Source organism: Cyrtonyx montezumae, unplaced genomic scaffold, assembly GCF_038088225.1.
Source record: "Cyrtonyx montezumae isolate F1298 unplaced genomic scaffold, pur_monq_1.0 scaffold_25, whole genome shotgun sequence".
Lineage (NCBI taxonomy): Eukaryota > Metazoa > Chordata > Aves > Galliformes > Odontophoridae > Cyrtonyx > Cyrtonyx montezumae.
In genome coordinates, this window is record NW_027071992.1 from 5,382,239 (window position 1) to 5,409,633 (window position 27,395).

At 36.7% G+C, this 27,395-nt stretch overlaps 1 protein-coding gene across 3 annotated transcripts in view; it reads left to right on the forward strand.

The window, feature by feature from the left end:
* The window catches only part of PDE4D (phosphodiesterase 4D), a 563,993-nt gene that overhangs the window by 144,707 nt on the left and 391,891 nt on the right, over window positions 1-27,395 (forward strand). For all 3 annotated transcript variants that reach the window (XM_065739842.1, XM_065739848.1, XM_065739847.1), the window contains exon 3: window positions 17,267-17,502. In XM_065739842.1, the coding sequence (XP_065595914.1) occupies window positions 17,267-17,502 (236 nt within the window). The remainder of the gene's footprint in view (window positions 1-17,266; window positions 17,503-27,395) is intronic.

Sequence of the window (27,395 nt, forward strand, 5' to 3'; positions counted from 1 at the left end):
TAGAACAAACCAATAGTAATTCTCTTTGCTAAACCCTCTTAAGTGAACAAATGGTTTGAGTTTGCTATGGTTTGCAATATTGTAAATAACTAGCAACAGGGTTTCTATATCTTACCCAGTAAAATCTGGAAGGAAATTTATGTGCCTAGGAAGGACTTTTAGCAAAAGACACTTGTTATTGAGCTATGTTCTCTGCAATTTCAAGATAGAAAAGAGGCTATTGCCTCTATATATTCATTAACACCTTACTATCATAAATGAAATGGAAACTGCTTACTTTTGAAGAATTACATTCTTTGTGGGTGATTGCTTTTGTATCCTGAAGCAGGTGACATTTTGGTGGTTTACTGTCCTCTTACATACACAGATGCTGATGTTTAGTGTGTTAGAAAGGTTCATTCCATTTTAGGATGATCTGCTCTGAAATTGAATTCCCTGGAAGGGAGCTCCTTGGACAGACCACTCTAAGTATAAAGCTTAGTCTGGATTTTGTATTTTTCAGTTTTGAATGACAATATGAGTGACACAAGCATACATCAGAAGTATTTGGCTTTTAAAAATAAATAGTAATAACTCTTGACATTAGTGATTTCAGGTAATAACTGCACTGCCACAGTTTAAGCAAAAACTCTAATGAAGTATTGATAATTTAATCATGGAAGTTGGAAAAATATGAACTGAAAATAATGTAAAATACAAATTAAGATGAAAGTGAAGGTTAAGTGTAAATTTTAAATAAAGAACCTCAAAATTCAAAAAGAAAATGGGTGAAAATGACTGATATCTGAAGATGAGTCATCACTGCTTTGGAGTTCAGAATATCAATGTAATAAATGATGTGAAAAAAGAGATTTCAATAAGGAGAAATAGTATAGACTTCTAAAAGGGGGAGGCTGATTCATTTTAGGTTGAGGAAACTTCAGTCACAAAGTACAAATAAGAATAAAGAAGTGTGACTTGCACATCTGTGCCTAAGAAACAGAGATGTTAGAATTTTAATGCAACCCTAGGAAATGAATAAGATGATTCAGAAAATAACCATAAATGATATTTGAAAAACATGGTAAATTTGATGGTGGATGCTGATAGATATAGAAGCATTTTTGCAGTCTAATGAAAAATATTAAAAGATTATGACCAAAAATGATTTTAATTTTATTACCTTAATATGTCAAAGCAGCAGTATTATTTGGAACATTATTGAGCTGAGTCATTTAGTATCATACAGAAAAAATAGAATCTCTTTTCCAGTAGAAGATTGATGGGATGATGCAATGATTATCATCTTTCTTAACTACATACTTACATATCTGTAGCACAGTAATTACCTAAAAGTATAGCTCTCTTTGGAGAAATCCCATTTCTTCTTTTCCATCCCTTGCATTTTCCAAGCCTCAGGAATAGACAACGTTCAAAGACTCTGAAGAGACACTGAAAGGGAGGGATAACCAACCACTAGTCAAACTGCCCTGATGAAGAGCCATGTAAAACTCAAAACCTAATGTATCATACTTCCTACTCTTTCTTTCTTTTCCTTCAATTTTGGCCTCTAATAACTCCAGTGTATAGTGTCACAGATTGGGTTTAATGGTGCCTGCAGATGCATATGCTGGTCCACTTATTCTGCCCAGTCTTGTCTGACAGTGATCAATGATACCGTTTTCCTGTGACCATGCACTGTTCCTGCCACTGTAGATGTTAAATGGCTGTATTTGTTCACCATGCTGACATCCAGTGAAGCTATCAAAGTATCATTGTTTAATTCATAGTTTAAAATATTCTGGAAAAATAACTCCAGTACTGCATCCTGATATGAGCATTTGTGTTTTTAATGCCAAACCCAGTATATTGGAACTACAAAGCAGTCTGTCTTCAGAACCTCTGTAAGTCAAGTCAGTAAAATGTTCAGAATTTTTTGCTTCTCTTAAAAAATTGATTACAATAAATGAGCAGAATATCTCATTCCTCCTTGTGGGAGTCTAGCTTTAATTTTTTTTTAGTCTATTTATCTATTTATTTATTTATTTATTTGTGCTAGAAATTACTACAATAGAAGCAGTTGCTGAATCACCATCTCTGTTGAATTTTACTGTACTTTCTGTATCTGTTTACAGCATTTTGTAGGCAGTGAAAAACTATCCTGGTTTTCTGTATCTTTTGTATACACTTTCTGTATAACATTGGTTATGTCTGGTTATCTCTACTGGTTATGTCTGGTGTCCTCTACTGCAACTTGTCATTATTGTAAGGGCAGTGTTTATGTGTTTAAGGTCTCCCAGTACGTTTGATGACATTTTTAGTTAATTTTAGCACAAGACAAGAAAAAAATTTATGAAGATTTAAACATTTTGTACAAAAGTACATCTGCTTAATCTTTCACAGATAACTATCCTGGATCTAGAACTACATGAGTGGTATATTCTTCGTGTTTTACACTGTGTAGAATTCTATGTTAAATCCTTTCTCTCCTCTTCACGTGAATGTTCTACATAATGAACAAGGTTAATATGCTCTTTCCTTCCTCATTTATTTTAGTGAATGCTTAATATGTATCTGTTTGCAAGGCAATGTACCGAAAAGTAAAGGCTACTATAAAAGCAAAACTACATAAACTACAAAAAGCTAATAATTGTACTAAACTTATGTTAGGATATTTCAAAAGATTCCATACTTTATGATAAATATAGGAAGTATAAAAAATTATTCCTTCTTAATAGGGCATTTTTAGTCTGCTAAGAGTAGGGAACTTGGGCATTACATTGAAATTTTTCTGTCGAAGCTAGCTCAATGATCATCAATTTAAAAAAATTCAAATAGATTTTAGGGATTGCCAAGAAAGGCATACAGAACAAAGTAATTACCAGGCAGCTGGTGTAAAGAAGAAAGGCAGTATTTTTTTAGTCATAATATAACCGTAGAATTAAAATGTATAGAATGTAAAAGGAAATGATGTAGACAGGTTCAAAAAAAGTGGTGATTTAATGGAATTGACAGTCCATTTCTATTGACGACTATTGTATGGAACAATTTGAATGCAACCTCTAGCTAAGGAGATATTAAAACTGTTGACTGAAAGAAGAGAGAAAATGTGAAAATGAAGACTGTGTTTCTTTTACTCCTAACCTGTTTCTACTGCAGTTTTCTGAAGCATTTTGAGGATACTAGAGTAGTTGTAGTATTAAAATGAACTTGCATGGTAATTCTTCGCTGGATTCAACAGTTTTTTGTGTGTGTAAGTGATTTGCTCTGGTTTCCTTATTGTTGTATCATTCAGGAATCCTTACTACAGTGCAATATGGAAGAATATCTCATTGCATTATTAGAAGAAGTTTTATTTTTTTTTTTTACTTGTTTTATTTTCTTTTTTAATTTCACCTCTCTCTGATTGACTGTTTTCTAAGAAAATTAACTTTCTGGAATGAAATTTATTTTATTTACCCATATTTTTCCTCAGCTAGACTTCTGCAGAATGTGTTAATTTTTTTTACTCTTGACAACTCTGCAAAGTTGTCAAGAGTAAAAATGAAATGAAAACTAGATGATCATTAAGTCATTCTATGATTCTGCAATAGCAGTGGAGTTACTGCGTGCTTACTGTCTTTTCTTAACTGAAATTAGGAATTCCATTATCAGAGTCATGGGAACACAGAATGGTTTGCTAGTCATGCTTCTTTAATACAGTCCAGGATGTGGTTGGCTTTCTGGCTGCAAATTGTCTTCTGCCAGGTGGGAAGGAAGACTCTTAACTCCTTGGAAGTTCAGTAAAGATGTCTTTAAATGCTGTCAGAGTGATGTGCAAGGACATAGTAAATACCTTTTCATAGTTCTATATCTATGAAGTTAAAAAAGTTGAACAAGAGCAGAAGACAGTCTTGGGCCATGGAGTCTGAGATTTACTGAAGAATAATCAGATTTTTCCTGATGATAATGCTCAGTGACTCCTCCTCAGTGTTCAGCTGAAATTGATTTGATTTTGCAAACCTGAGGATTCCTAAGCCTGAAAACTGTATCTATCTTAAATTTACTGAAGATACTGAAAGAATGAATCTGGGTTTGTGTGTGTGCTTGAGTGATTATATGAGCATATAAACATGATTTCTGAAGTTCAAAAGTAACAGGTAAAGACTTATTGAAAAAAATTTATTTAGTGCTATATCTGGACTAAGTTTTAATAGGATGAATTTCCCTTTTGAGAAACAAATGACATGTAAGGACTTCCATCCAATACTTTGCTGTAGATGAAGAAAAAATCTTGACCTAAATTTTTTATTGGCTTTTTTTTTTATGTCTCTTTCAAGAGAGTGCATTTATTGCTAAGTAGAGCATCCAATTTAAAGCTTTAATTCATCTAGAAATATTTTATATATGTGGTGGCAAATAACTTCATAACTTTTCACTTAAAACAACAGAAGATGCGCTTGTCCATTTTATGTATTCTACTTTTTTCTTGAGTTCATCATGATCTACATGTACATGATTAGCAGGAGAACTTCAGGTATGAATAAAGAAACAGATTTTAAAAAATAAAAGAAATCAAGATTATAGGAATAGTAGTGGTTAGACTTCATCTTTTGATTTTTCAGTTGCAATTAAGAGGACAAACCCTGTGCTTATGTTTTTGGAATATTTGTAAAGCATGCGAGCCGCTGCCTGATACACAGATTCTTTAAACATATAATTTTTTCTTGTACGTACAACAGAAAATTTGTTATATAAGCTGATCTGAAATTTGGAATTGTGTTTAACATCACCATGAATTTGAATAAATTAGGTTTTATTCTGTTTATTTGTTTGTTTGTTTGTTTTTTATAAGGGAGTGTCTTGCTCCAGTTTATGCACAGACAGGAAGGAGGGTAAACTTCACTCACTCTTGGTTTTTGCTTTTGGAATGTTTCCTTTTTTTTTTATTATTATTTTTATTATTCATTGCTAGGCATCTTACCAATTGCAGCCATTCTCTTAATACTTTCAGAGACGCTGTACAGATATTATCTAAGGTAAGAGAACAGGAACTTGTAGTAAAATTTTTGGTGGAAATAATGCAAATCTAGGAAAGCCTATAATAAACCAACATCTGGGCTGAGGGTGCAATAAGTGCACTATCCTGAAACCCTGGATTTTGTACCTCTGTGACATAGCTACCAAAGAATGAAGCTCAGCATCCTGCAAAGTTCCCAGGCTATCTGCCTCAAAGACGGTCATATTCATATAACATAATTTTTATCATTATTTCTTGCCTACAAAACTATAGCATGCAGAAGTATAATGCCACTTTTTTATTTTATTTTATTTTTTAATTTGAGATGCGTTTCCTACGAAGTCAGTTTCACTGGCTTATTTTTATGTCTTTACATTAATTTTTGTTATTTTATACAATATGTAGATTCATAGATTCACAGATACATTAGATTGGAAAGGACCTACAAGATCATCTAGTCCAACCATCCTCCTATCACCATCCCTACCCATCTACTACTAAATCAAATCCCTTAGCACCTCATCTAAACGCTTCTTGAACAGCGCTAGAGACGGTGCCTCAACCACCTCCCTAGGCAGGCCATTCCAGTGCCTGACCACTCTTTCAGAGAAAAAATGTTTCCTCGAATCTAATCTAATAACGTGATAATAGTAATAATAATAATAATAATAATAACGTGATAATAATGTGATTTATTTTCTTTTGTACTGTTGGTAGACTTACTCTTAGGTTAGAATTTAGTAATCTAATTTGTTCTCTTAGAATTAGTAGCTTTCCAGTTCCTTATGACTTCCTTTGCTTTCCAAGATTTGTTGGTCTCAGGCTAAGGGAATCTGCCAACTTTTTAGTCAAGATTTTTGTTTTTGTTTTGTTTTCTCCCTTGGAAATAGTTTGATCTACTGACAAAGTTTTCTGCTTAAAAGAGTAGTCAACTCTGTGGGCATGGAAAATGTTTCCTCTTCATTTGCTTTGAATAAATCATTCTTGTCCATCTAAATATACAACAGTAATAAACATGAGTACTTTTTGTAACATTAGCAATTCCACCACCTACATCTAATTAACTATACTATTACTAAGAATTGTTCATTTTCTCATGTACATTAATACTTATCTGAGATACATAATTACATTTTCAACTCTGTAACTATTTCAAACAACTTATAAGTTCAAAGGTTCATAAGGTTGGAAAGGACCTACAAGATCATCTAGTCCAACCATCCTCCTATCACCACCCCTACCCATCTACTACCAAATCAAATCCCTTAGCACCTCATCTAAACGCTTCTTGAACAGCGCTAGGGATGGTGCCTCAACCACCTCCCTAGGCAGGCCATTCCAGTGCCTGACCACTCTTTCAGAAAAAAAATGTTTCCTCAGGTCTAACCTAAATCTTCCCCGGCGCAACTTGTGGCCATTCCCTCTCGTCCTGTCATTATTTATCAGGGAGAAGAGGCCTACCCCCTCCTCACCACAACCCCCCTTCAGGAAGTGGTAGAGTGCAATAAGGTCTCCTCTGAGCCTCCTCTTCTCCAGACTAAACAATCCCAGCTCCCTCAGCCGCTCCTCAGAAGACTTGTGCTCCAGACCCCTCACCAGTTTTGTTGCCCTTCTCTGAACACGCTCCAGGGCCTCAATGTCCTTCTTGTAGTGAGGGGCCCAAAACTGAACACAGTACTCGAGGTGCGGCCGTACCAGAGCTGAGTACAGGGGGATGATCACCTCCCTGCTCCTGCTGGCTACACTATTTCTAATACAGGCCAGGATGCCGTTGGCCTTCTTGGCCACCTGGGCACACTGCTGGCTCATGTTAAGCCGAGCATCAACCAACACCCCCAGGTCCTTTTCCTCTCTACATTCTTCAAGCCATTCTGCCCCAAGCCTATAGCATTGCATGGGGTTATTGTGGCCAAAGTGCAGGACCCGGCACTTGGCCTTATTGAACCTCATCCCATTGAGCTCAGCCCAGCTGTTCAGCCTATCCAGATCCCTCTGTAGGGCCTCCCTACCCTCAGGCAGATTGACACATCCTCCCAACTTGGTGTCATCTGCAAACTTACTGAGGGTACACTCAATTCCCTCATCTAGGTCATCAATAAAGATATTAAACAAGATGGGCCCCAAAACTGACCCTTGGGGGACACCACTCATAACAGGACACCAGCTGGACTTAACTCCATTAACCACTACCCTCTGGGCACGGCCCTCCAGGCAGTTCTCCACCCAGAGAAGAGTGAACCTGTCCACACCACGGGCTGCCAGTTTCCTCAGGAAAATACTGTGGGAGACCGTGTCAAAGGCCTTGCTGAAGTCCAGGTAGACTACATCAACAGCCTTTCCCTCATCTACCTGTCTGGTCACCCAGTCATAGAAGGAGATGAGGTTGGAGAAGGAGAAGAAGGTTGGAAGAATGGAAGAATGGAAGGTTGGAAGAACTTGAAAATTGATACAGCAAAATATTTACTCTGAACATTTTTTAGAGGTACTTATCCCACTGAAAATATTTCCATCATAGACAAAAGAAAGAACAAATTGCCTGATTGTATAGAATTTAGATGTATTTAGCTATGAGGCTAAGGATATGAATCATCAATGTTTTCACTTTCTGTAGTGCAAATAATGAACAGCAATGAATCTAGTCACACTGAAATGCAATCTTGAAATGGGTGTGAATAATATAGGCTCATTTATTCCTTAATAAAAATTAAATAATCCAGGAGCAAGAACATTTTACTGGTTTAATACAATTTCATTGGGTCATATTTTCAAAGTATTAAAATGATTATTGTTGAAGAATAAGTGGAGAATACGTAAGAATGTAGAGAATTGTCTGAAAGAGGGATATATATTTAATTTTGATCTAAAACAATACTAATAAACAGTGCTAGTGGATCTCAGTTCTAGCCTAGCTATTATTGTGTTTATTATATCACTTCTGCAGGTGTAACAGCTAAGGCATGGTGATGGTGAAAGAATTGTCTAGTAAAGCGGAGAAGAAAATCCAGATATTAATACTCTCAAATCTGTGTCTGTTTCTCTTTGATATGTAAATTTACTGATGGCATCTCAAGTAGACAGACACCCAATATCTAGTTAGATGGACTAGTTGAATACATTAGTTTACCATAAATATTACCCTTTCAGCTTCTATTAATGTATAAAATAAGTAAAAGTATAAATTAATTAATTTGGGAAGATCACATTAAAAATTATTCAAATGAGCAAATAATTTCCTACAGAAGTAGGTAGAATTTAAAATATGAGTATTTTCTAACAAATCCAACTTTTCTGTAGGTGGACTAAAAACAACTGCGTCATTCATTAGCAGAAAATATTTCCCTCATGTGTCAAATCCCTAAAATGAGTTTCCACTGTGGCCCCGATTCTTTGGTACTTACTATGCCTCTGGGTTGCAAACAAACAAAATGGTTTGGCATGCAAACATGCCAAAATGGTTTGAAGTGTGACTACCATGTTTTGTTGGTTTTTATCTTCTTGTTGTTTGTTTGTTTGTTTGTTTGTTTTAAGATCTTGGAAGTCTCCTTATTTGGTCTTGGAAAAGAATTGATAAGCTTTAACATGTCAGTAGTCATTTGATCCTCATAACCAAACTGAGCAGCACATGGGAAAGGATGGGATGTATGTGTCAGTAGGAGCTGATTAGATATGATTAAAGATCTGGCTCTACAAAATTGCTTTGGTAGAGGTACACACTGTGACACTTTTGAAATGAAGTCTTTCAAAAAAAGCTAAGGCGGATGACAGATAGATACTCTTGTTAAGTTTGCCAAGAGGTCTGCAGTGAAATGGCAACAACAAAATAATTTGTATTTTCATGTAAGGTTTGTTTATTTTTTGCCTTCTCTCAAGCTGCTTTTATTTTTCCTACAAGCTTATGATATGTGACTAACTTTTGTTCCTTAGATTGCAATCATTTTGTGCTGCACACAAATCCATGCCTACTAATGAACAATTACTGATAAGAAATAAGAAATATACCTGCTAATTAGAAGACTAGTGAATCATCTCATGTGCTGTGTCTTAGCCAGCAGATGACTCATTATTATTAACAGAGAGACTTAAGGAGGACGTGGAATAAGGAGGCAGATACTTCGAGTGACCTAGCCTGGAGTCTGCTCTATACCAAAAGAGCCGAAGTAGGTTAATTGGTATCTAAAAGGATGTCATGTCTTAGAATTCAATTAGTTGGTTACAGGGTAGGGATTAATAGAGAGTCTCTCAGACCTCTAACATAAAAAAAAAAAGAAAAAAGAAAGAAAGCAAAAAATGTTCTGTTTGATGAATTTCATTAGCAGATACCTTATGAGAACTTCCTTTCTCTTGTGTACACTCTCAGAGTGTAAAATATCTCAGAGGTCAGAAATGTCAGCAGCAGGACTCCTTGCTGTTTGTTTTTATTAGAATTATGGTACTGGATCACATTATGCAGCATGTCAGATACCTGCCTTCCCAAAGCTCTGTTGGTGTTCTTGGTGGTTTTCTTCTAATGGCAACCTTAACTGTTACAATTTCCCAACAATTTCTTAATGGAATACTGTTTTAATTTGTTTATGAGAAAGGAAACCTTTGGCTTCAGGTTTGGATAATGTCAGTTGTCTTTCTCAGGATAATTATTTTCATAGTTCTAACCCAAGATTCTTCATCCGTTAACAGGTCTATTTTCACTGATTAAAATGTGATGGTAAACTTCCTGGTGAAAAAGCTTTGTTCTTTCATACTTCAAACCTCAGATACATCTGTTGCAATCCTTATGAAAATTTGCATGAGAACAGTCAGAATAAAAACCTTTGTAAAAATAAAAATAAAAAGGATATTCTTCAGTCTTGTTTTATGCTGGAGAAAAGGACTTGAGTATGCATCATAGTTACGTGGAAAGGCAAGTGCCATAATCCTGAGTGTGTTATGTTATACTCCTGCTGCCTTCCTCCTCCTCGTTACTCAGAGTTGCTTGGCATGATGCATACGGTATGCAAACACATTAGGTTGATTCTGTACAGCTACTCTGGCTGTGTCACCCTCCAGCTTCATTTGCATCCTCCCTGAGGGCACAGCATGAGAAACAGAGGAGGCCCTGATGTTGTCTAAGCACTGCTCAGCCAGCAAAAGCTAAAACATCATTGTGTTATCAACACTATTTTGGTCACAATTCTCAAACATAGCACCATATGTGTTGCTATGAAGGAAATTAATTCTGTTCCAGCCTGACCCAGCACAGATGACAAAGCTAATAACAGAAATCAACTGTGCATTTTTCTGCCTCCTTACCCCATCTTTCCTGGGCTCAGGGAGCCCAACTACTGATGCTGAGAAAATAAAGTTACCTGATTTACTGGCTAGAGGGCTGGGCCCAGCAGGTATTGGTTAATGGAGTTAAGTCCAGCTGGTGTCTCGTTACGAGTGGTGTCCCCCAAGGGTCAGTTTTGGGGCCCATCTTGTTTAATATCTTTATTGATGACCTAGACGAGGGGATTGAGTGTACCCTCAGTAAGTTTGCAGATGACACCAAGTTGGGAGGATGTGTCAATCTGCCTGAGGGTAGGGAGGCCCTACAGAGGGATCTGGATAGGCTGAACAGCTGGGCTGAGCTCAATGGGATGAGGTTCAATAAGGCCAAGTGCCAGGCCCTGCACTTTGGCCACAATAACCCCATGCAATGCTATAGGCTTGGGGCAGAATGGCTTGAAGAATGTAGAGAGGAAAAGGACCTGGGGGTGTTGGTTGATGCTCAGCTTAACATGAGCCGGCAGTGTGCCCAGGTGGCCAAGAAGGCCAATGGCACCCTGGCCTGTATTAGAAATAGTGTAGCCAGCAGGAGCAGGGAGGTGATCATCCCCCTGTACTCAGCTCTGGTACGGCCGCACCTCGAGTACTGTGTTCAGTTTTGGGCCCCTCACTACAAGAAGGACATTGAGGCCCTGGAGCGTGTTCAGAGAAGGGCAACAAAACTGGTGAGGGGCCTGGAGCACAAGTCTTCTGAGGAGCGGCTGAGGGAGCTGGGATTGTTTAGTCTGGAGAAGAGGAGGCTCAGAGGAGACCTTATTGCACTCTACCACTTCCTGAAGGGGGGTTGTGGTGAGGAGGGGGTGGGCCTCTTCTCCCTGATAAATAATGACAGGACGAGAGGGAATGGCCACAAGTTGCGCCGGGGAAGATTTAGGTTAGACCTGAGGAAACATTTTTTTTCTGAAAGAGTGGTCAGGCACTGGAATGGCCTGCCTAGGGAGGTGGTTGAGGCACCATCCCTAGCGCTGTTCAAGAAGCGTTTAGATGAGGTGCTAAGGGATTTGATTTGGTAGTAGATGGGTAGGGATGGTGATAGGAGGATGGTTGGACTAGATGATCTTGTAGGTCCTTTCCAACCTAATGTATCTATCAACCTATCAATCTATGATTGAATTAAATAAATGGACCAGAGTAAAAGATTGGGAAAGATGAAAACAAAAGTGAGTGAGGAAGAGAAATGTATATGGTGGAAGTGGGCTTTGAGGAAGTAGAGGGAAAATTGAATTTAAGTTGGAAAAGCATGTCAAAATGTCAAAAAAAAAGTGCTTATGAACTTCTCTGGCTTCTTCTCTGGGAAGAGCAGGAAGAACAGGACACAGCATGTATACTTTCTAACAGAGAAGATACTACTGTCTGTGTCTTCTCTGCAAAATTTTGGATGGGTATTTAAAGCTGTTATACCCGCAGCAAAATAGAAATTCTTGCATGGCCTTGGGTAAGAGAGACAGACTTGGGAAAAATGAAAAACCTAAAATATTTAGTTTGAAGCAAAATCCAGAAATCTGTGAGAGAAACACTGGAAAGGTCCTTACTAAATAAAGAAACAGGTGAAAATAAAGATTTATGAGTTGAAAGAAAATATACTTTTTTTCTTATTACTGAGTTCAGAGAAACTAGGTTATATCTGTATTTTTGTGTGTGTAAATCATAAGGTCAGTTTATTCTCCTAATTAAGAAAGTTTTCCAGAGTTTGAACTTCAAGGATGATTGAGCTGAAGGACATAAGAGTTAACTTCTTTGTAAGCATGAAACCTAACAACTCATGGACTAAAGAAACCAGAGTCTAACACTTTTGTATGCACAATTTGATGCAATTGATTCTCTTATTAACACACTGCAATTAATGTGAACAGAAATAAAGGGTACTTTCCTGGTTTTGAAAAATATGTTTTTTATCATCTATATACATTAAAAAGTAGTTTAACTTAAACATTTTAAAGGAAATCATGTAATCTGAGATAAATATCAACAGTGAGAATAGTTCTTTAAAAAGAATTTTTAAAACTTCAGTGGAAGTTCATGCAGGCAAATATGAATATAGTTTTGCTTCTGTGAACTAGTATGCAAACACACATATATAAGCTTATTCTATAACTTCGTCACTGTCCTGATAATAGAATCTAGGACCAATGAAAAAGATTTTTTTATAGCATGCAGTATCTCATTCTTGCTAAGACATAAAGTTATCTCTTTTGGATATCTCTTCGGAGGTCCTTGCATCCCCAGATGCCTCTCACTCTGTATCACTTCTCTTGACAGGGAACTATAATATAAAAAATATTTATGTAAAGAATAAAAATGAAAATAAATCTTTCTATTTGTTTACTTAAATTCTAAATTTTCTAGTCATTCTGTCCTGAATTTTTATCTTGCTCGATTTTCTTTTTTATTTCCTGTGACAAATCTCCCTGAAAAGATAATACTTAAAAGAAAAAAAATAAAAAAATCACTGATTTAGACCTCAGTCAGGAAATCGAGGCTGGATGAAAAAAATACTAGATGGACTATAAAGTAGTACCTCTGCTGAGATGAGATGGTGGAGAATGATGGCATCTGACTGACAGCTGGTACAGAGTATATTGACACCAGCAGGTGATACTGCAGCCCATGTTGAAGTACAGAGTTTGGTACCCAGATGAGACAAACTGAAGTACCAGCACGGATTGGAAGGCACTGGTTAAGTCACAGCCCTACTGTAAAGAACTTGAAGGCTTCAATTGATGGTAGGGTGCATGTCATCCAAATATCCTTAAAAAAGCAAACTACATACCAGTTTGACTGTAATGAGTAGATCAAGGGAAATAGTGGGAGCCCAGAAGAGGGTTACCAGGATGGTAAGAGCCTAGAGCTCACAATTGGTGAGCAGTGCTTGAGGAAGCTGAGTTGTTCAGTCTTCTGTGAATGAGGGGAAAGGCCATCTAATAGCAACCTGCAGCTACTTGAAGAGTTGCTGCAAAAGACAACAAATCTGAGGTCTACAGTGGCATGCTATGCAATGAGGATCAATGGCCCCTGATTGGGAGGCTCAGGTAGAACATCAGGAGAATCTTCTCTACAAGGAATGTGGCAGAGATCTGGAGAAAATTCTCCAGTGGAGTCTGGAGAATCCCTATCACTGGATGGTTTTGAATCTGAGGTGAATTCATATCTGAAGTGATCTGGTTTTGGTGATATACCACATATGCAGCATTTATATTACTCTGTGAGTAAACATAATGCTCTTTATAACTATATTCACACATAAGGAAAAACCAGCCGTGCATATTTTTCTTTTGTTTTGCTGAGTAAAATGAGTCTGATCAATATTTCTTAGCTTAGATGTCTGAGCATTTGTGTCTTAATAGGTGATATGTATTTTCCATAAACTGATTTAATTTAATTGAAATATATGCTAGATGATTACTGCTTGATTTCTTAGAATTTGGTTTTAATATTTGGTTTGAAATTTGTCCCTTGCCCTGCTGGTTTCCTTTATGCCATACATCACTGTCTCTCTAGTTTTAGCGTGATTCAAAGATGTTCAGTGAGTTCACTTTCTCAGTACAGCTGTCTGACTCTAATCATCGGTAGCTGCAATTCAAGGATTTTAATGGTTTTCAAAGCTGCCTCAAAATCCACTGTATTTTGGTGATGAAGTGGATCAAATAGCCTCCTGCAATAGACTAAATGTAGCTCTGATAACAGCATTTCTGTTTCTTGCAGAGCTATAATTAATTTCATTATTACTTTTTTATTCATTCAACTGTCTTGAATATTCACTATGAACACACTGAAAATACATGCCTGAAGTTAAACTTTTCCCTGGATGACTATAACACATTAATTCTTGTAGGCTTTTTTACAGTGATTGATTTTGCAGTGGATTTGCTTCAGAGTACATGTGATAATGTGTGCAATTTTATAATCCTTGTTTTCTTAAACTGCATTACAACCAGATTAAGAAAAATGGCTAAATTATAAATTTAGATTTTATGATTAAAAATTTAATTAGAAGTAGCTTGCTCACAGCAACTGCTCAAGCTCTGAGTATAAATGGAGCTTATTAGTATTGCTCATCATGAAAGGGTGTTCATTAACATATTTCCCCATGTGCACAGAATAGATACATTGCCCTGCAAACTTTCCTTGCAGGTCTGCATCAGTCCTCAGGAGACAGCTGAAAATGAAGGCCATGTCTGTGCTGTAAGTGGAAGTGTGATTGTAATGTGAGCAATCTATAGTAGTATACCATTTCAACCATGCCATATGTCGGCAGAGGCCAATTCTCTGTGTATGTCTCAAGTAGTGTTCTAGAACACTGAAGCTACTGATACCTGACCTAGATGCAATAGCATATAGGCATGATTTTATTGTTCATTCTTAGTATAGATGGTATATAAAATCTTTAGATTTACTTATAATTTGATTTTAGCCACAGGAATATCATCAAAACTGTAGTTGCAGACAGTGTTATCTGTACTGAGAAATTTATCAAGAGGTGGTGAGAAACGAAGATATGGAGAAAAAAATACACTTCCTCTTATTGCTACAACAAGCTTTTCAGAATATTAGTGCCCTAAGAAAAATAATTATTTGCAAAGTTTTGTTTAAAATGGTGAGCTTTGTTCACAATTCTGAAAATATTATTATGAGTTGTTGACTTGTTAAGATGTGCAGAGAGAAAATTAAAGAGGTAAAAGCCCACCTAGAACTCAATCTGGCTGCTGGGGTAAAAGCGAACAAGAAACTCTTTTACAATACATTAACTGTAAGAGAAGAGATAAAGAGAATATTCATTCTTTACTGGATGAGGCTGGGTACATGACAACTAAGGATAAGGAAATGGCTGAGGTTCTCATTGCCTTCTTCACATATGCCTTTAAAATTCAGACCAGTAGTCCACTCTCTGACCTGGAAGTTTTAGTTGGAGAGCAGAATAAACCCACCAGAATTCAGAAGGAAACAGCCAGAGACCTACTACTCCAACCGGACCTGCACAAGTCCATGGGGATGGATGAGATTCACCAGAGAGTGCTGAGGAAACTGGTGGAGGTGATATCTGAGACACTCTGCATCACATATCAGTGCTTCTGGTTGACTGGTGAGGTCCCAGAAGATTGGAGGCTTGCCAGTGTGACTCCCATCTACAAGAGGGATCTTAAGGGGGATCCAGGGAACTACAGGACTGTCAGCCTGACCTCAATGCCAGGGAAGGTTAGGGAGAAGATTGTCTTGATTGAGATCATGCAACATGTGTGGCAGAACCAATGGATCAGGCTCAACCAGCATGGGCTCGTGAAGGGCAGGTCCTGCTTGGCCAGCCAGATCTCCTTCTATGATCTAGTGACCCATCTGGTGGATGAGGGAATGGCTGTTGACATAGTCTTCCTAGTCTGCACCAAAATCTCTGACACTGTCTCACATAGTGAGACATCATAGTGAGGCATTTCAGAGGGATCTGGATAGGCTGGATCACTGGGGTGAGGCCAATGGGATGAGGTTGAAGACCAAGTGCCAGTGGCCACAACAACCTCAGGCAATGCTACAGGCTTGGGGCAGAGTGGCTGGAAGACTGTGTAGAGGAAATTGACCTTGGGGTATTGGTTGATGCTCAGTTGAACATGAGCCAGCAGTGTGCCCAGGCAGACAAAAAAGCCAGTGCAATCCTGGCTTGTATCAGAAATAGTGTTGCCAACAGGAGCAGGGAAGCATTTGTCCCCCTGTACTTAGCACTGGTGAGGCTGCACCTCAAGTACTGTGTTCAGTTTTGGGTCCCTCACTGCAAAAAAGACATTGAGGCCCTGGAGCGTGTTCCAAGGAGGGCAACAAAGCTGGTGAGCAGTCTGGAGCACAGATCTTCTGAGGAACGGCTGAGGGAGCTGGGATTGTTCTGTCTGGAGAAAAGGAGGCACAGGGAAGACCTTATTGCTCTCTATAACTACCTGAAGGGAGGTTGGAGTGAGCTGGGGTTTGGCGTCTTCTTTCTTGTAAGTAGTGATAGGACTAGAGGGAATGGCCTCAAGTTGCACCAAATTCTTAATGGATATTAGGAAATACTTCTTTCCCAAAAGAGTGGTCAGGCACTGGAATGGGAGGTGGTGGAGTCACCGACCATGAAGGTATTCAAGGAATGTTTAGACGTTGTGTTGAGGAACATGGTTTAGTGAGAACAATTGGTTATAGATGGACAGTTAGACTGGATGATATTGTAGGTCTTTTCTATCCTTGGTGATTCTACGATTCTATGAATTTTGCCCCCTTTAAGTAGGTTGAAGACTTCTTTCCTACATTAAACATTGTTATTCCATGACACAGAAAATATTACCAACATTTTACATTATCATTTTAAAAAGAATGTTTAATCATGTTTAATCTTAAGATTTTGTAATAGCCACACCCTCAGAAGCTCTACTTATTCATTGTTTCCAAGCACTGCACTGGTTGTTTTAACTACTAATCACTTCATATTAGCATGAGACTATTGTGTGTCAGGAAGAAAGGTGGGAGTTGGAACAGCTGCAGTAATCTTTTAAATATGGTTTAATAAGAGAATTTAAGGTGAATTCTCTCCTATTTTCAGTCTAGAGGTGTATAGCTGCAATCTCTGACTACCACTTTTATTTTATTATTGCTATTTGGATTCTCACATCTTCCAGACGATAGAAAATTTTCAGGGAAGCAAGCAAACAAATTGCAAGATAGAAGTGTGTTTAATGCAGACATTTGTTTCCAATACAGGTAGAAATACATATTTCAGGAAGTGATGTCTTTTTCTTCTCATAAATAGCTTCATCATTGCATTAAAGTGGCAGATTACTCAAACTCTGTAAACTTTTTACTGCATTTTTTCACTTTTGCATTTCCTCAGTTATGATAATAAAGTATAACTAGTATTTATAAGAAACAAATTTATTGAAATGAATTGAAGGGGTAATTTAATTGGCATTATGGGTGTTCTATATGGTGTTGGGTTTTTTTTTGTTTGTTTGTTTTTGCTGATTGCAGGTTTCAGAAGAAGCACTGCATCACCATAATGAGGAGGAAGAGTCTTTACAGGGAATGGAGCCCTATCTTGTGAGGAGGTTATCATCCCGTAACATCCAGCTTCCCCCTCTGGCTTTCAGGCAGCTAGAACAGGCAGACTGGGATAAAAAGAATGACAATGAGACCATCCCACGGCCCACAACTCTTCCACTGAGGATTCCTCCTCTGATTGCCATTACATCTGCAGAGTCCAGCAGGTAAGGTCCAGCAAGTTCTTTTTGATTTGTCATTTTCCATGATAGGTGTAGGACAGCAGATCATCATTCTATGACACAATCCACTATAAATATATATATGGAAGTCATTTTGTAGTGTCTAGAAGAGTTTAGTTTTTGAGAATAAAAATGAGAATAAAATGTTCATATGCAAATTTGTTCTTATCACTCAGATTGTAAACCTTTTGGTCATGTCCAAATACAAACACTGGGAAACATTTTATCTGAACCCGATCAATTGCTTCATAGTAAAAAAATAATGTCTGTATTACAGAGGCTTGAATAACCCTTTTGGAGTATTATAATAGGGGCAGAATTTCTGTACTCAGAAAATATTTTGTGCAATGCAGTTTCAAAATCAACGGCAAGGAATCATGAGAGGATTGTACTTGCTTCTGAATGTCTAGGTTATTTATAATAGAAATAGTTGTGCATATTTGTCTGTAGTGAGTATTACGGCTTCTTCATATTATGCTCATCACTTCCTATATCAAGCATGTTTTATAATGTAACCTTTTCAGATCTTGATTATTTTTCATACTATCTTATTGTGTTGTTTTCCAAAATGTGAGTTGCTTAGAATGTACTATACTCTTAATTGTGAAGGCAGTGCAGCCACTTGGTAACATAATGATGCCTAAAGAAAAGGCAGGATGGACACACTGAGAACTGAAATGCAGAATTTAGAAACGTCTGGTCACATCAATACATCTAGTGTATTCACCAACCTGTAGCTGTATAAAGAATGTAAGAGCTGTACTATGTGAATGAAAGCTATAAATATTCATTAGGATGCTATGGCTAAAATTAATGATCTATCTTTATACATAACATTACCTCCTAGGTCCCATTCCCATGTGCATTTATTTCTGGAATAGGTGAGACTAGTTCTGAAAGCATACTTGGTGAAACATTCACTACATCTGTGAGGAATTTAATGCCGTTTGGTAAAGGTTTAAAGACAGATTGGTGTCTTGATTTTTTGTCTACTTGTTTTCTATCTGTAGAGGATGGAGATAAGATTGGTCTGAAATCTGGAAGGAAAATTAGTGTAGGGGCAATTATGACAGTCCATATTTCTGGCCTTTCTGAATTTCAGGTTATTTTGCTTTGAAAATTAAATTGTATTTGGGATACTCTGTGTAAACCATGTAATACCCAAGAGGTACTTTGTGCTTTGGAGAGAATTTGCTACCTCACAGCACTGACTGAAAAGAATAAGTATGTGATAGATAAGTCAGGTAGCAGAGTAAATACTTCTGTCCTATGAAAAAGTCTAAGTGGTTGTTGACTTATTGAGATGATGGTTGTTTTCCAGGTTGCATTCCAATATGCTATAGCAAGGCAGTTTAGTGGGTATTCATATAAATAACAAACCTGAAAAATACTTGTTATTATTTATACCTATCTGCTGTTCTCAGAGATCGATGTCCTCGGAGAGGCTTCTCTGCATCTGAGAATCTGTTGTGGACATTAGAAACATTATAGATAACTTTCTATTCTGCCTACGGCTTTCATTTCTGTGGATGATAAAATTTGTTTTGAAACTGGACAAAGAAAGATTTATCTATAAAAAAACCTTTATTTCAGGGAGCAACTGAGAAACAGCAGATCTACAGATTGTTAAGTTGAGCTGCCAGGCTGTTTAAACAAACAAACAAAGTAAAACTGAACACAACAGCAGAAGCAATTACAATGTTGATGCCTCTTGGTAATATAAAATTGGTAGCTCTTAGGATTCTTTTTTAGCTGAAGAACAATTACATTGCTACAGGAAGAATATTATTTTAGAAATTGAATTTCTCTAGATGTTTAATGCCATTTTCGGTAGTTAGCTCTCTCAAGCAGCTACGTGTTTCTCATTTACATGCTCATAATGCAAACTCAACAGCAGGAAAAATCCATCCTTTTATCAAGGTTTTTTTGTCTGCATGAATGTATACAGATCTATTCCCTGTTTTCAATGGGCTGGCAGAGGTGCAAGAGCAGTTGAGTCATAGGAAGCGATTTTAAGAAAGAAGAATGTAATCAGCAAAGACAAGCTAAATTACAAAAACGTATTTTTGGAGGAAGACACTAAAAAATCCCATAGATGGCACTATAAATTGTCTTGTACTGCAGTTTAAGTACCTGGAATGCACAGAACTCAAAACAGTCACAGTAGATTTAATTTTAAAAATACAATGTGTATTCTGTTCCTAAACATACATACACATTCTCAGACTTTTTTTTTTTTTGTTATTTCTTTCTGTCTTCATTGTTTCTGTATTCTCATTAGCTTTATATGAACTACGCAGATTAACTGAAGCTGCTAATTTAAGAAAGAAAACAAAATAAATGAAAGGCTAGATAGTAAATATTCAGAATTTTTTTTCTTATCTTTCACACTTTTAAATGCTTACTTTAACTCTAATGAGAGTCTTCACGCTATTGGTTATCCCATTCACTCTTCAAATTTTTTTTCATACTTAGGCTGCTGTTGAGCCTGATTCTGATTTTTTCATCCAGATTAAACTGAGAGGATAACAAAGATCATCATTATGATGAAAGATTCATGTCTTGTACTGAAGTTTCAAATATAATATTGCTAGTAGGAGCAACAAAAAAATCCTACATAAAAATTGATAAGTCTGCTACTGGTAGCAACAGTTAGATTTGTGAAATATAACTGTTGCAAGACCTTGCAGTGAGAATATTAAAATTGCTTTTGATATTTTGATTTTTTTTTTTAATTTTAAGTAGAATAGCTTTTGTATGTAACTTTAAATGTGGGGTCCTATGGTAAAATCGAATAGCAGTATTTTGCTTGTGTATGTGATTACATGCTTTAAATTTTTCCAGTTTTCTTCAGATAACTAGAATTAATTTTACCAGCATTTTCGATATAGGTAACAGATATGATGCCATTTATGAATGAATACACAGATAAGAAGGGTTTGATAGCAGATTTTTGCTTTTGCCAAAGCAGATAATATTAGAATTGTGGTCTGTTATACTCATCTGAATCTCATTTGTTTGAGAAAGTTTAAAGAATTTGGTTGTATCTCCTTTACAATAAAGATTTCAAAGAGTTTTCTTTCCTCTATATTTGTTTTGCCCAACAGCCACAGCTCCAGACTTGATTCAATATATAAATAATTCCTAATATTATAAATAATTATAATAAATACATATAAATATAGTATAATTATAACAATAAATGATTCCTAATATAAATATTTGCTTGAGTAAGTGTGATACTATTAATTTTTATTTTTTCTTTCAGACACTTAGATTTGATTTAGAAGGGCAATTGGTCAAATCTGTATTTAATAATGGCTTTGATTTGTCCACCATTGAGGTATATTTATCATATCCTTTGAAGTGAAATAAACGTACTTTTCCTTAAGCAAAGTAATCTGCAAGGCTGCAGCATGATCTGAGTCCTTACATACACTTACACTAGCGTCAGTCATGTGAGCTTAGGAATCATATGGTGTTGGGTTCATCACCGAGCACCTAGAAACATTTAGGTATTCAGAGTGCACAACAAACAGACAATGCTGTGGCATTTCTTATCCTATATCTTATCATATTTCTTATAAAGAAAGATTTTACTCTTGTGTGGAATATGCCTTGTGGAATCTTTCACTCTTGATTCCAAACAGTTTGTCACTCTTGATTCTTGCTGTTCATAACAGATCACCCTTTGGTCATGAATCCTTATTGCTGATCACTTAAAATATGAAATTTTTTCATCGTCATTAATGAAGCTCATGAAATTTAATGAAAGACTTTTCAGTCACCTTTCTTATGGAAACTCTCTCTTTGCATTGTGTAACTCAAAAGAAGAGATGGACAGGAATAGATAGGATAGGACTGAGATATTCCTATCTGAATCTGCTTTTGTTAGACTCTGAAATGCAATGACACACACACATACTGCACTGTGAACAGTGACTTCGAAGTACAAATTACCCCTGAAGAAATGAAGTATTTAAAGTTGTACATTAAAGTCAGTGTTGTAATTCTTCTGTCCTCTGAAGACATACAAATGCCATAGAAGAATGGGAAATGTCATACTGGTTGAATGTAAACTCTGGAGATAGAAGTCATGTACTTTGAAACTTTATTTATTGGCTATCTGGACAGCAGAAGTTGTTTTAGAGAAAAGAAGTGGTTAAGAAGACTTCAGGAAGGCAAGTATCAGCCTGTTTTCTCAGGCTACAAGGGATAGGATGAGACTAAATGGCCTCAGGTTGCTCCAGAGGAAGTTTAGATTTGTGTATCAGGAAGGAAAGGGCTGGTTAGGCATTGCAGCAGGCTGCACAGTTAAGTGATGGAGCTGCCATCTCTGATGGCATTGGAGACCTGTGGATGTCATGCTTAGTGACACGGTTTAGTGGTGGACTTGGTAGTGTTAGGGGGATGGTAGCACTCCACGATCTTAAGTATCTTTCCAACATGTACGCTTCTATGATTCTGTGATTTACCTATTCTTTGCTAAAACACAATCTTTGAGTGATTATTATTACTGTACAACACCAGATTTTTTTTTAAATTGCATTCATATTGCTTATATACAACTGAAAGTGTATATATTAGTGTGCTTGTGGAACTCTTGGGAGCTACAAGAATGACTTGCACAATGGTTAATTTCTGAAGTTTTTTTTTTTTTCAGTTCTCTTTCTCTTCTAGTATATTAGTTGTTCATTGTAGTGGCAGATCCGTGGATTAGATAGACACTGAAATGCTTAAAATCCCTTCTCATCCATAAAAAAAAAAGAAATTAAGTTTTCTACATTGGAAATCAGAACAAAATTTGATATAAAGCTATGCATTTCTTCTTCCTATCCTTTGAGATGCACTTGTAATTTGTTTGTAATTATTGCAGACTGTAAACCAACAATTAAACTTTTAATGCCTAGTTTTGAGAATAAATAGTATGAAAAATGTTATTAGCATCATGAATGCGTTTGATACTGTACCCATACAAGTGGTTCTAATTTCAAATAAAATGTATCTTAAAGCCTTTCACTTCCTTCCATTGTCTTTTCCCCACCAAAGCAATAATTCAAAGATCAGATTTTGTTTTATGTATTTTTAAGAAAAAAGTTATACCACTGAAATGTAGGACTGCTAATCAATAATTTTCACCTATTATATCAAGTATTCTTAAAAACAAAACAGAACAACAACAACAACAAAAAAACAACCCACACTTGGTTATTTTTTAAAGGACATAAGTGTTAGAGTTTGATGATGAAAGCAATGAGATTGAACCTTATCAGAGTAACACGCAGTAAAAATAAAAGCTGGGGTAAAGCTGCTCTTTGGATTTATTTATTTGTAACTCAGTAGGGCACTGTATGTAGTGAAAATAAGTGAGAACTATGGTTTGCATAGCACTGAAATAGGAAAAAAATAAATTGCCATTTCATTTTCTTTATGAACTCAGAATGACAATGTCTGGGCTGCCATGCTGTAAATGTTACTTAAGCAGCTTCTTATAGGTCTGTGCTGTTTTCAAAATCAGATGTGTTTGTTACCTGACTCACCTTTCGGTTAAGAATAATGAACAATAGCACCATAACTCTTAGCAGTTTTATTGCACATCTTTATTTTAAAACCATTTTAAGCATGACCTAATGCTCATTTTACCTTTGAGGTGTCAGTTAGTAAGTAAGTAATATTATCTTTATTGTATAGGAAAACTTGGGCACAAAGAGATGGTGCAATTGGCCAAGATCACAGAGAAAACAGACAAGGCTGTGAACAGAAATTCAAGAGCTTTTGGCTCCTAATTTGTTTCTACTCCATGCTACCTGCCACAGTGCTGTATTTTGGAAGAAAAATTAATAAGGGCGCCTCAAGGTTACCTCAACCTTTAGGAATAAACCTAGTATGTCAAGAAGAATTTTACTGACTAGATCTGAGAAGGTGTATATTGTTAGTAGAAGGAATTAAATGTCTAACTCTTGTTAAACATCTGGACTCACATTTAGTCTCAGTTTGTGTCACACTTTGTCTCACAGAACTCCAATTAACTAGTTTCTGTTACAAACAAAGGTGTAGTAAACTAGTGTGGAATCCAAATGGAGTCAGCATTTAAGATCAGGTCTATTGTAGGAATAAACCAGAAGGAAGTTGTGAGGCTAAGTGAATGTTGGAAGCCTTCATGATTTGTGGCATCCAGCACTTGACTTTTCTTCTTTGTCAGCAATTTCTATGCAGCTATGCATATGCTGGAGTCATTTTGGAGAGCAACTCACAGATAATTCTATTGGTTAAGATCTATATTGACTAAATGCTGGAGAGAGAGAAGAAATCTGAAGGGGTTTGTCATCATACCAGTATACTTCCAAAGAAGTCATTCTTAATATGTGTGGAGGAGTAAATCTCACTTCTTCAGCATCCTCACCCCCAAAGAAAATAATTATTTTAAGCTATAACTAACATTAAGTGGATACTTAAGTGGGTCAGATGGACTCATAGGCTATGAAGGACAGAAAAACTTCTATCAGTCTCTTATTAGCTTGAGTGAAGTCCTTTCTAAATTTCAGAGTTTTGAATTGAAGAACACAATTACTATTTAAACTAGGATTTTGGTTTTTTTAATGATTAGAAATATCTATGTAGTATGTATTACCAGTCAAAAGAAGTAATTGTCCCACTTTATTCATCATTGGTGTAATCTCACTTTGAATACTGTTGCACATTTTTTGGCTCTAAAATACAAGAAGGATATAAAAATATTAGATTGTGTCCAAAGGAGGCAACAAAGATAGCGACCAAACTAAAAAGCATGATGTATAAAACTGACTAAGGATACTTTGGATATTACATGGATAATACTTTGGATATTAATGGATATTACATAAAAGTTATTCACAGAAAGGATGGTCAGGCACAGGAACAGGGCTTAGATCTGTTGGTGTTCAAGAAGCACTTGGACAACATGCCCAGGTTTAACTTTCAGGTTGCCCTACATAGATTCAGGAGTTAGGACATGGTCCTTCCAGCTCAGGATGTACTATGATTCAAAGAAAAATTCTAACATGAGGTATAGTTTTCTTTGAATGCAAAGTTATATAATTATCACCTAAACTTTGAGATAAACATTCAAAAGAGTAAATTAACAGCAGGTAATAATCTGAGCTGAGGTTATTTTTTGCCTCTGATGGACAGAACATAGTTCCTCTCGTACCATTCGTTTAGCTTGCAGAAGTCCTGTGAATGGCAGCCCTCCAGCATAACAAGTGCTCATACTATTCTGGTCTTTTTCAAACTTCTTGAAGATGTATGACATCTTACTCTCCAGGTAGTTGATCAAGTTTGCAAATTAATCTATCATGGCTCCAGTACTGACTCCTAGGGAACTCTGTTCTTAACTAGCTGCTATTTATATTTGGAACAACTGTCCAATATCATTTGAGTCTGAAGGTCTGAGCAGTTTGACTGCCTTGTGGTCTCATTCATCTAGTCTGGTCTATTACACATGATTTTCCCTAGGCAAATTTATGCTGCCTGTTGCCAGTTCCTTCTTGTCCTTTAAATGCTTGGAAATGACTTCCCACAGCTTTGGCTCAATATTCGTCTCAGGACTGAGCTCAGACTGGAGAAGCCTGTAGTTCCCTGGGTCCTTTTCTTTATTTCAGAGATGGTCTTCTTATTATACCTTCTCAGATAACTGGGGACCTCCACTGATCTCCACAACTTTTCAAATATGATAAATAGAACATGACCTCACAGGGACAATGATCAGCTTCATCATCATGATTGGGTGCCTCCCGCATGATTTCAAGAACACCACCAGTTTACCTAAGAACCTAAATCTTTTCCTACATTGTGCAATACACTCCATGTCCTCAAACATTTACTCTAGAGATGATGACCTGAGAAACCCAGTAACAGACCTTGCCAGTAAAGTAGCAAAGAAGAGTTTGAGTACATCATCCTATTCTATGTCCTTCACTTCTTGGTTACTTGCTCCACTCAGGCTTGCTTTTCTTTTTTTCTTCTTCTTCTTTTCTTTTCTTTCTTTCTTTTCTTTTCTTTTCTTTTCTTTTCTTCTTTTCTTTCTTTTCTTTTCTTTTCTTTTCTTTTCTTTTCTTTTCTTTTCTTTTCTTTTCTTTTCTTTTCTTTTCTTTTCTTTTCTTTTCTTTCTTTTCTTTTCTTTCTTCTTCCCTTCCCTTCCCTTCCCTTCCTTCCCTTCCCTTCCCTTCCCTCTTCCCTTCCCTTCCCTTCCCTTCCCTTCCCTTCCCTTTCCCTTCCCTTCCCTTCCCTCTTCCCTTCCTTCCCTTCCCTTCCCTTCCCTTCCCTTCCTTCCCTTCCCTTCCCTTCCCTTCCTTCCCTTCCCTTCCCTTCCCTTCCTCCTTCCTTTCCTTCTTCCTTCCCTTCCCTTCCCTTCCTTCCCTTCCCTCCCTTCCCTTCCTTTCCTTCCCTTCCCTTCCTTCCCTTCCCTTCCTTCCCTTCCCTTTCCCTTCCCTTCCCTTCTTCCTCTTCCCTTCCCTTCCCTTCCCTTCCCTTCCTTCCCTTCCCTTCCTTCCTTCCCTTCCCTTCCTCCTTCCCTCCTTCCCTTCCCTTCCCCCTTCCCTTCCCTTCCTTCCTCTTCCCTTCCCTTCCCTTCCCTTCCTTCTTTTCCTTTTCCTTTTCCTTTTCTCCCTTCTTCCTTTTCCTTTTCCTTTTCCTTTTCCTTTTCCTTTTCCTTTTCCTTTTCCTTTTCCTTTTCATTTTCCTTTTCCTTTTCCTTTTCCTTTTCCTTCCCTTTCCTTTCTTTTCATGTTGTTATTGTTGTTGTTGCTGCCCATCCTCTCTATTACCAATTTAATCTCCAGCTGAACTGGATACTAATTGCATTCTCAAAAAGCCAGGTGATGCTTCCATTTCCCTCCTTGGAAGGTTTTTTAACTTGCACTTTCTACACTTCTTTTGTATTTTAGTTCAATCATAAGTTCCTTTTTCTGTCAAGTTGGCATCCTACAGTTTTTGAGTCCTTAATTGCAGTGTATCCAGAACACAACAGAAAGTGAGTCATTGGCTTGTAGAAAGAGCTGATTATGTAGGATTTTATGATAAAATATTATTTTAATTTTCAATTATTATTATTATGTTCATAATGGATTTTGTACTGTGTCTAGGCACTTCTCTCTCCATTCATTTAATTTAGCACTATTGTATGTTAAAGAGACCGAGAGAGACTTTCTTTTTATGTAGTTGATTTGATTGTTAGTACAGAGACTAGCCATTTTCAATGTTATCTCTTTAAATCATTTCTACCGATGATTCTTCCTTGACTAATGTCTTAATTCACATGTTGCTTGCATATATGCCTTCATGATTACTGGTGTCAAGGTCCACAGCTACAGTGGCTCATGCTGTGTGGAAAGCTCAAGAAGTAAAAGGTTGCTTTAATTATAATTGGAAAAATTGCAGTGAGTTAGGGAAGTCAGGGAACTTATTAAGATCATCTTTATGTATTGCAATTTTAATAGTTTCTGAAAGAGAGATTTTTATTGCTCAGCTATTGTCTATATTTGAGCAAATAACTAGTAAAATAGGTAAATTATTAATGTATTTATTTGAGCAATCGGTCAAACCAAGGCCACACATGTTTGGTTCAGTATTAGAAGTGCAATCTAAAAAGAAGTCTATTAGAAAATAATGTCTTACTGTGTACTTTTTCACAATGTCATAGTGGTCCACTTAGAGATAGAAAAAAAAAAGGAATCTTATCCAGTTAGAGAGGTACACAGAATTTTCCTTATAAGGACTTCTTTCCTTTTGGATATTATCTCTTTATAATATATTCAATATCAGAGATATCTGGGTGTCTGTCTAATTATCCATTACAGCAGTGTATAAATAGAAACGGGAAATGTAGTGGACTGTCATGG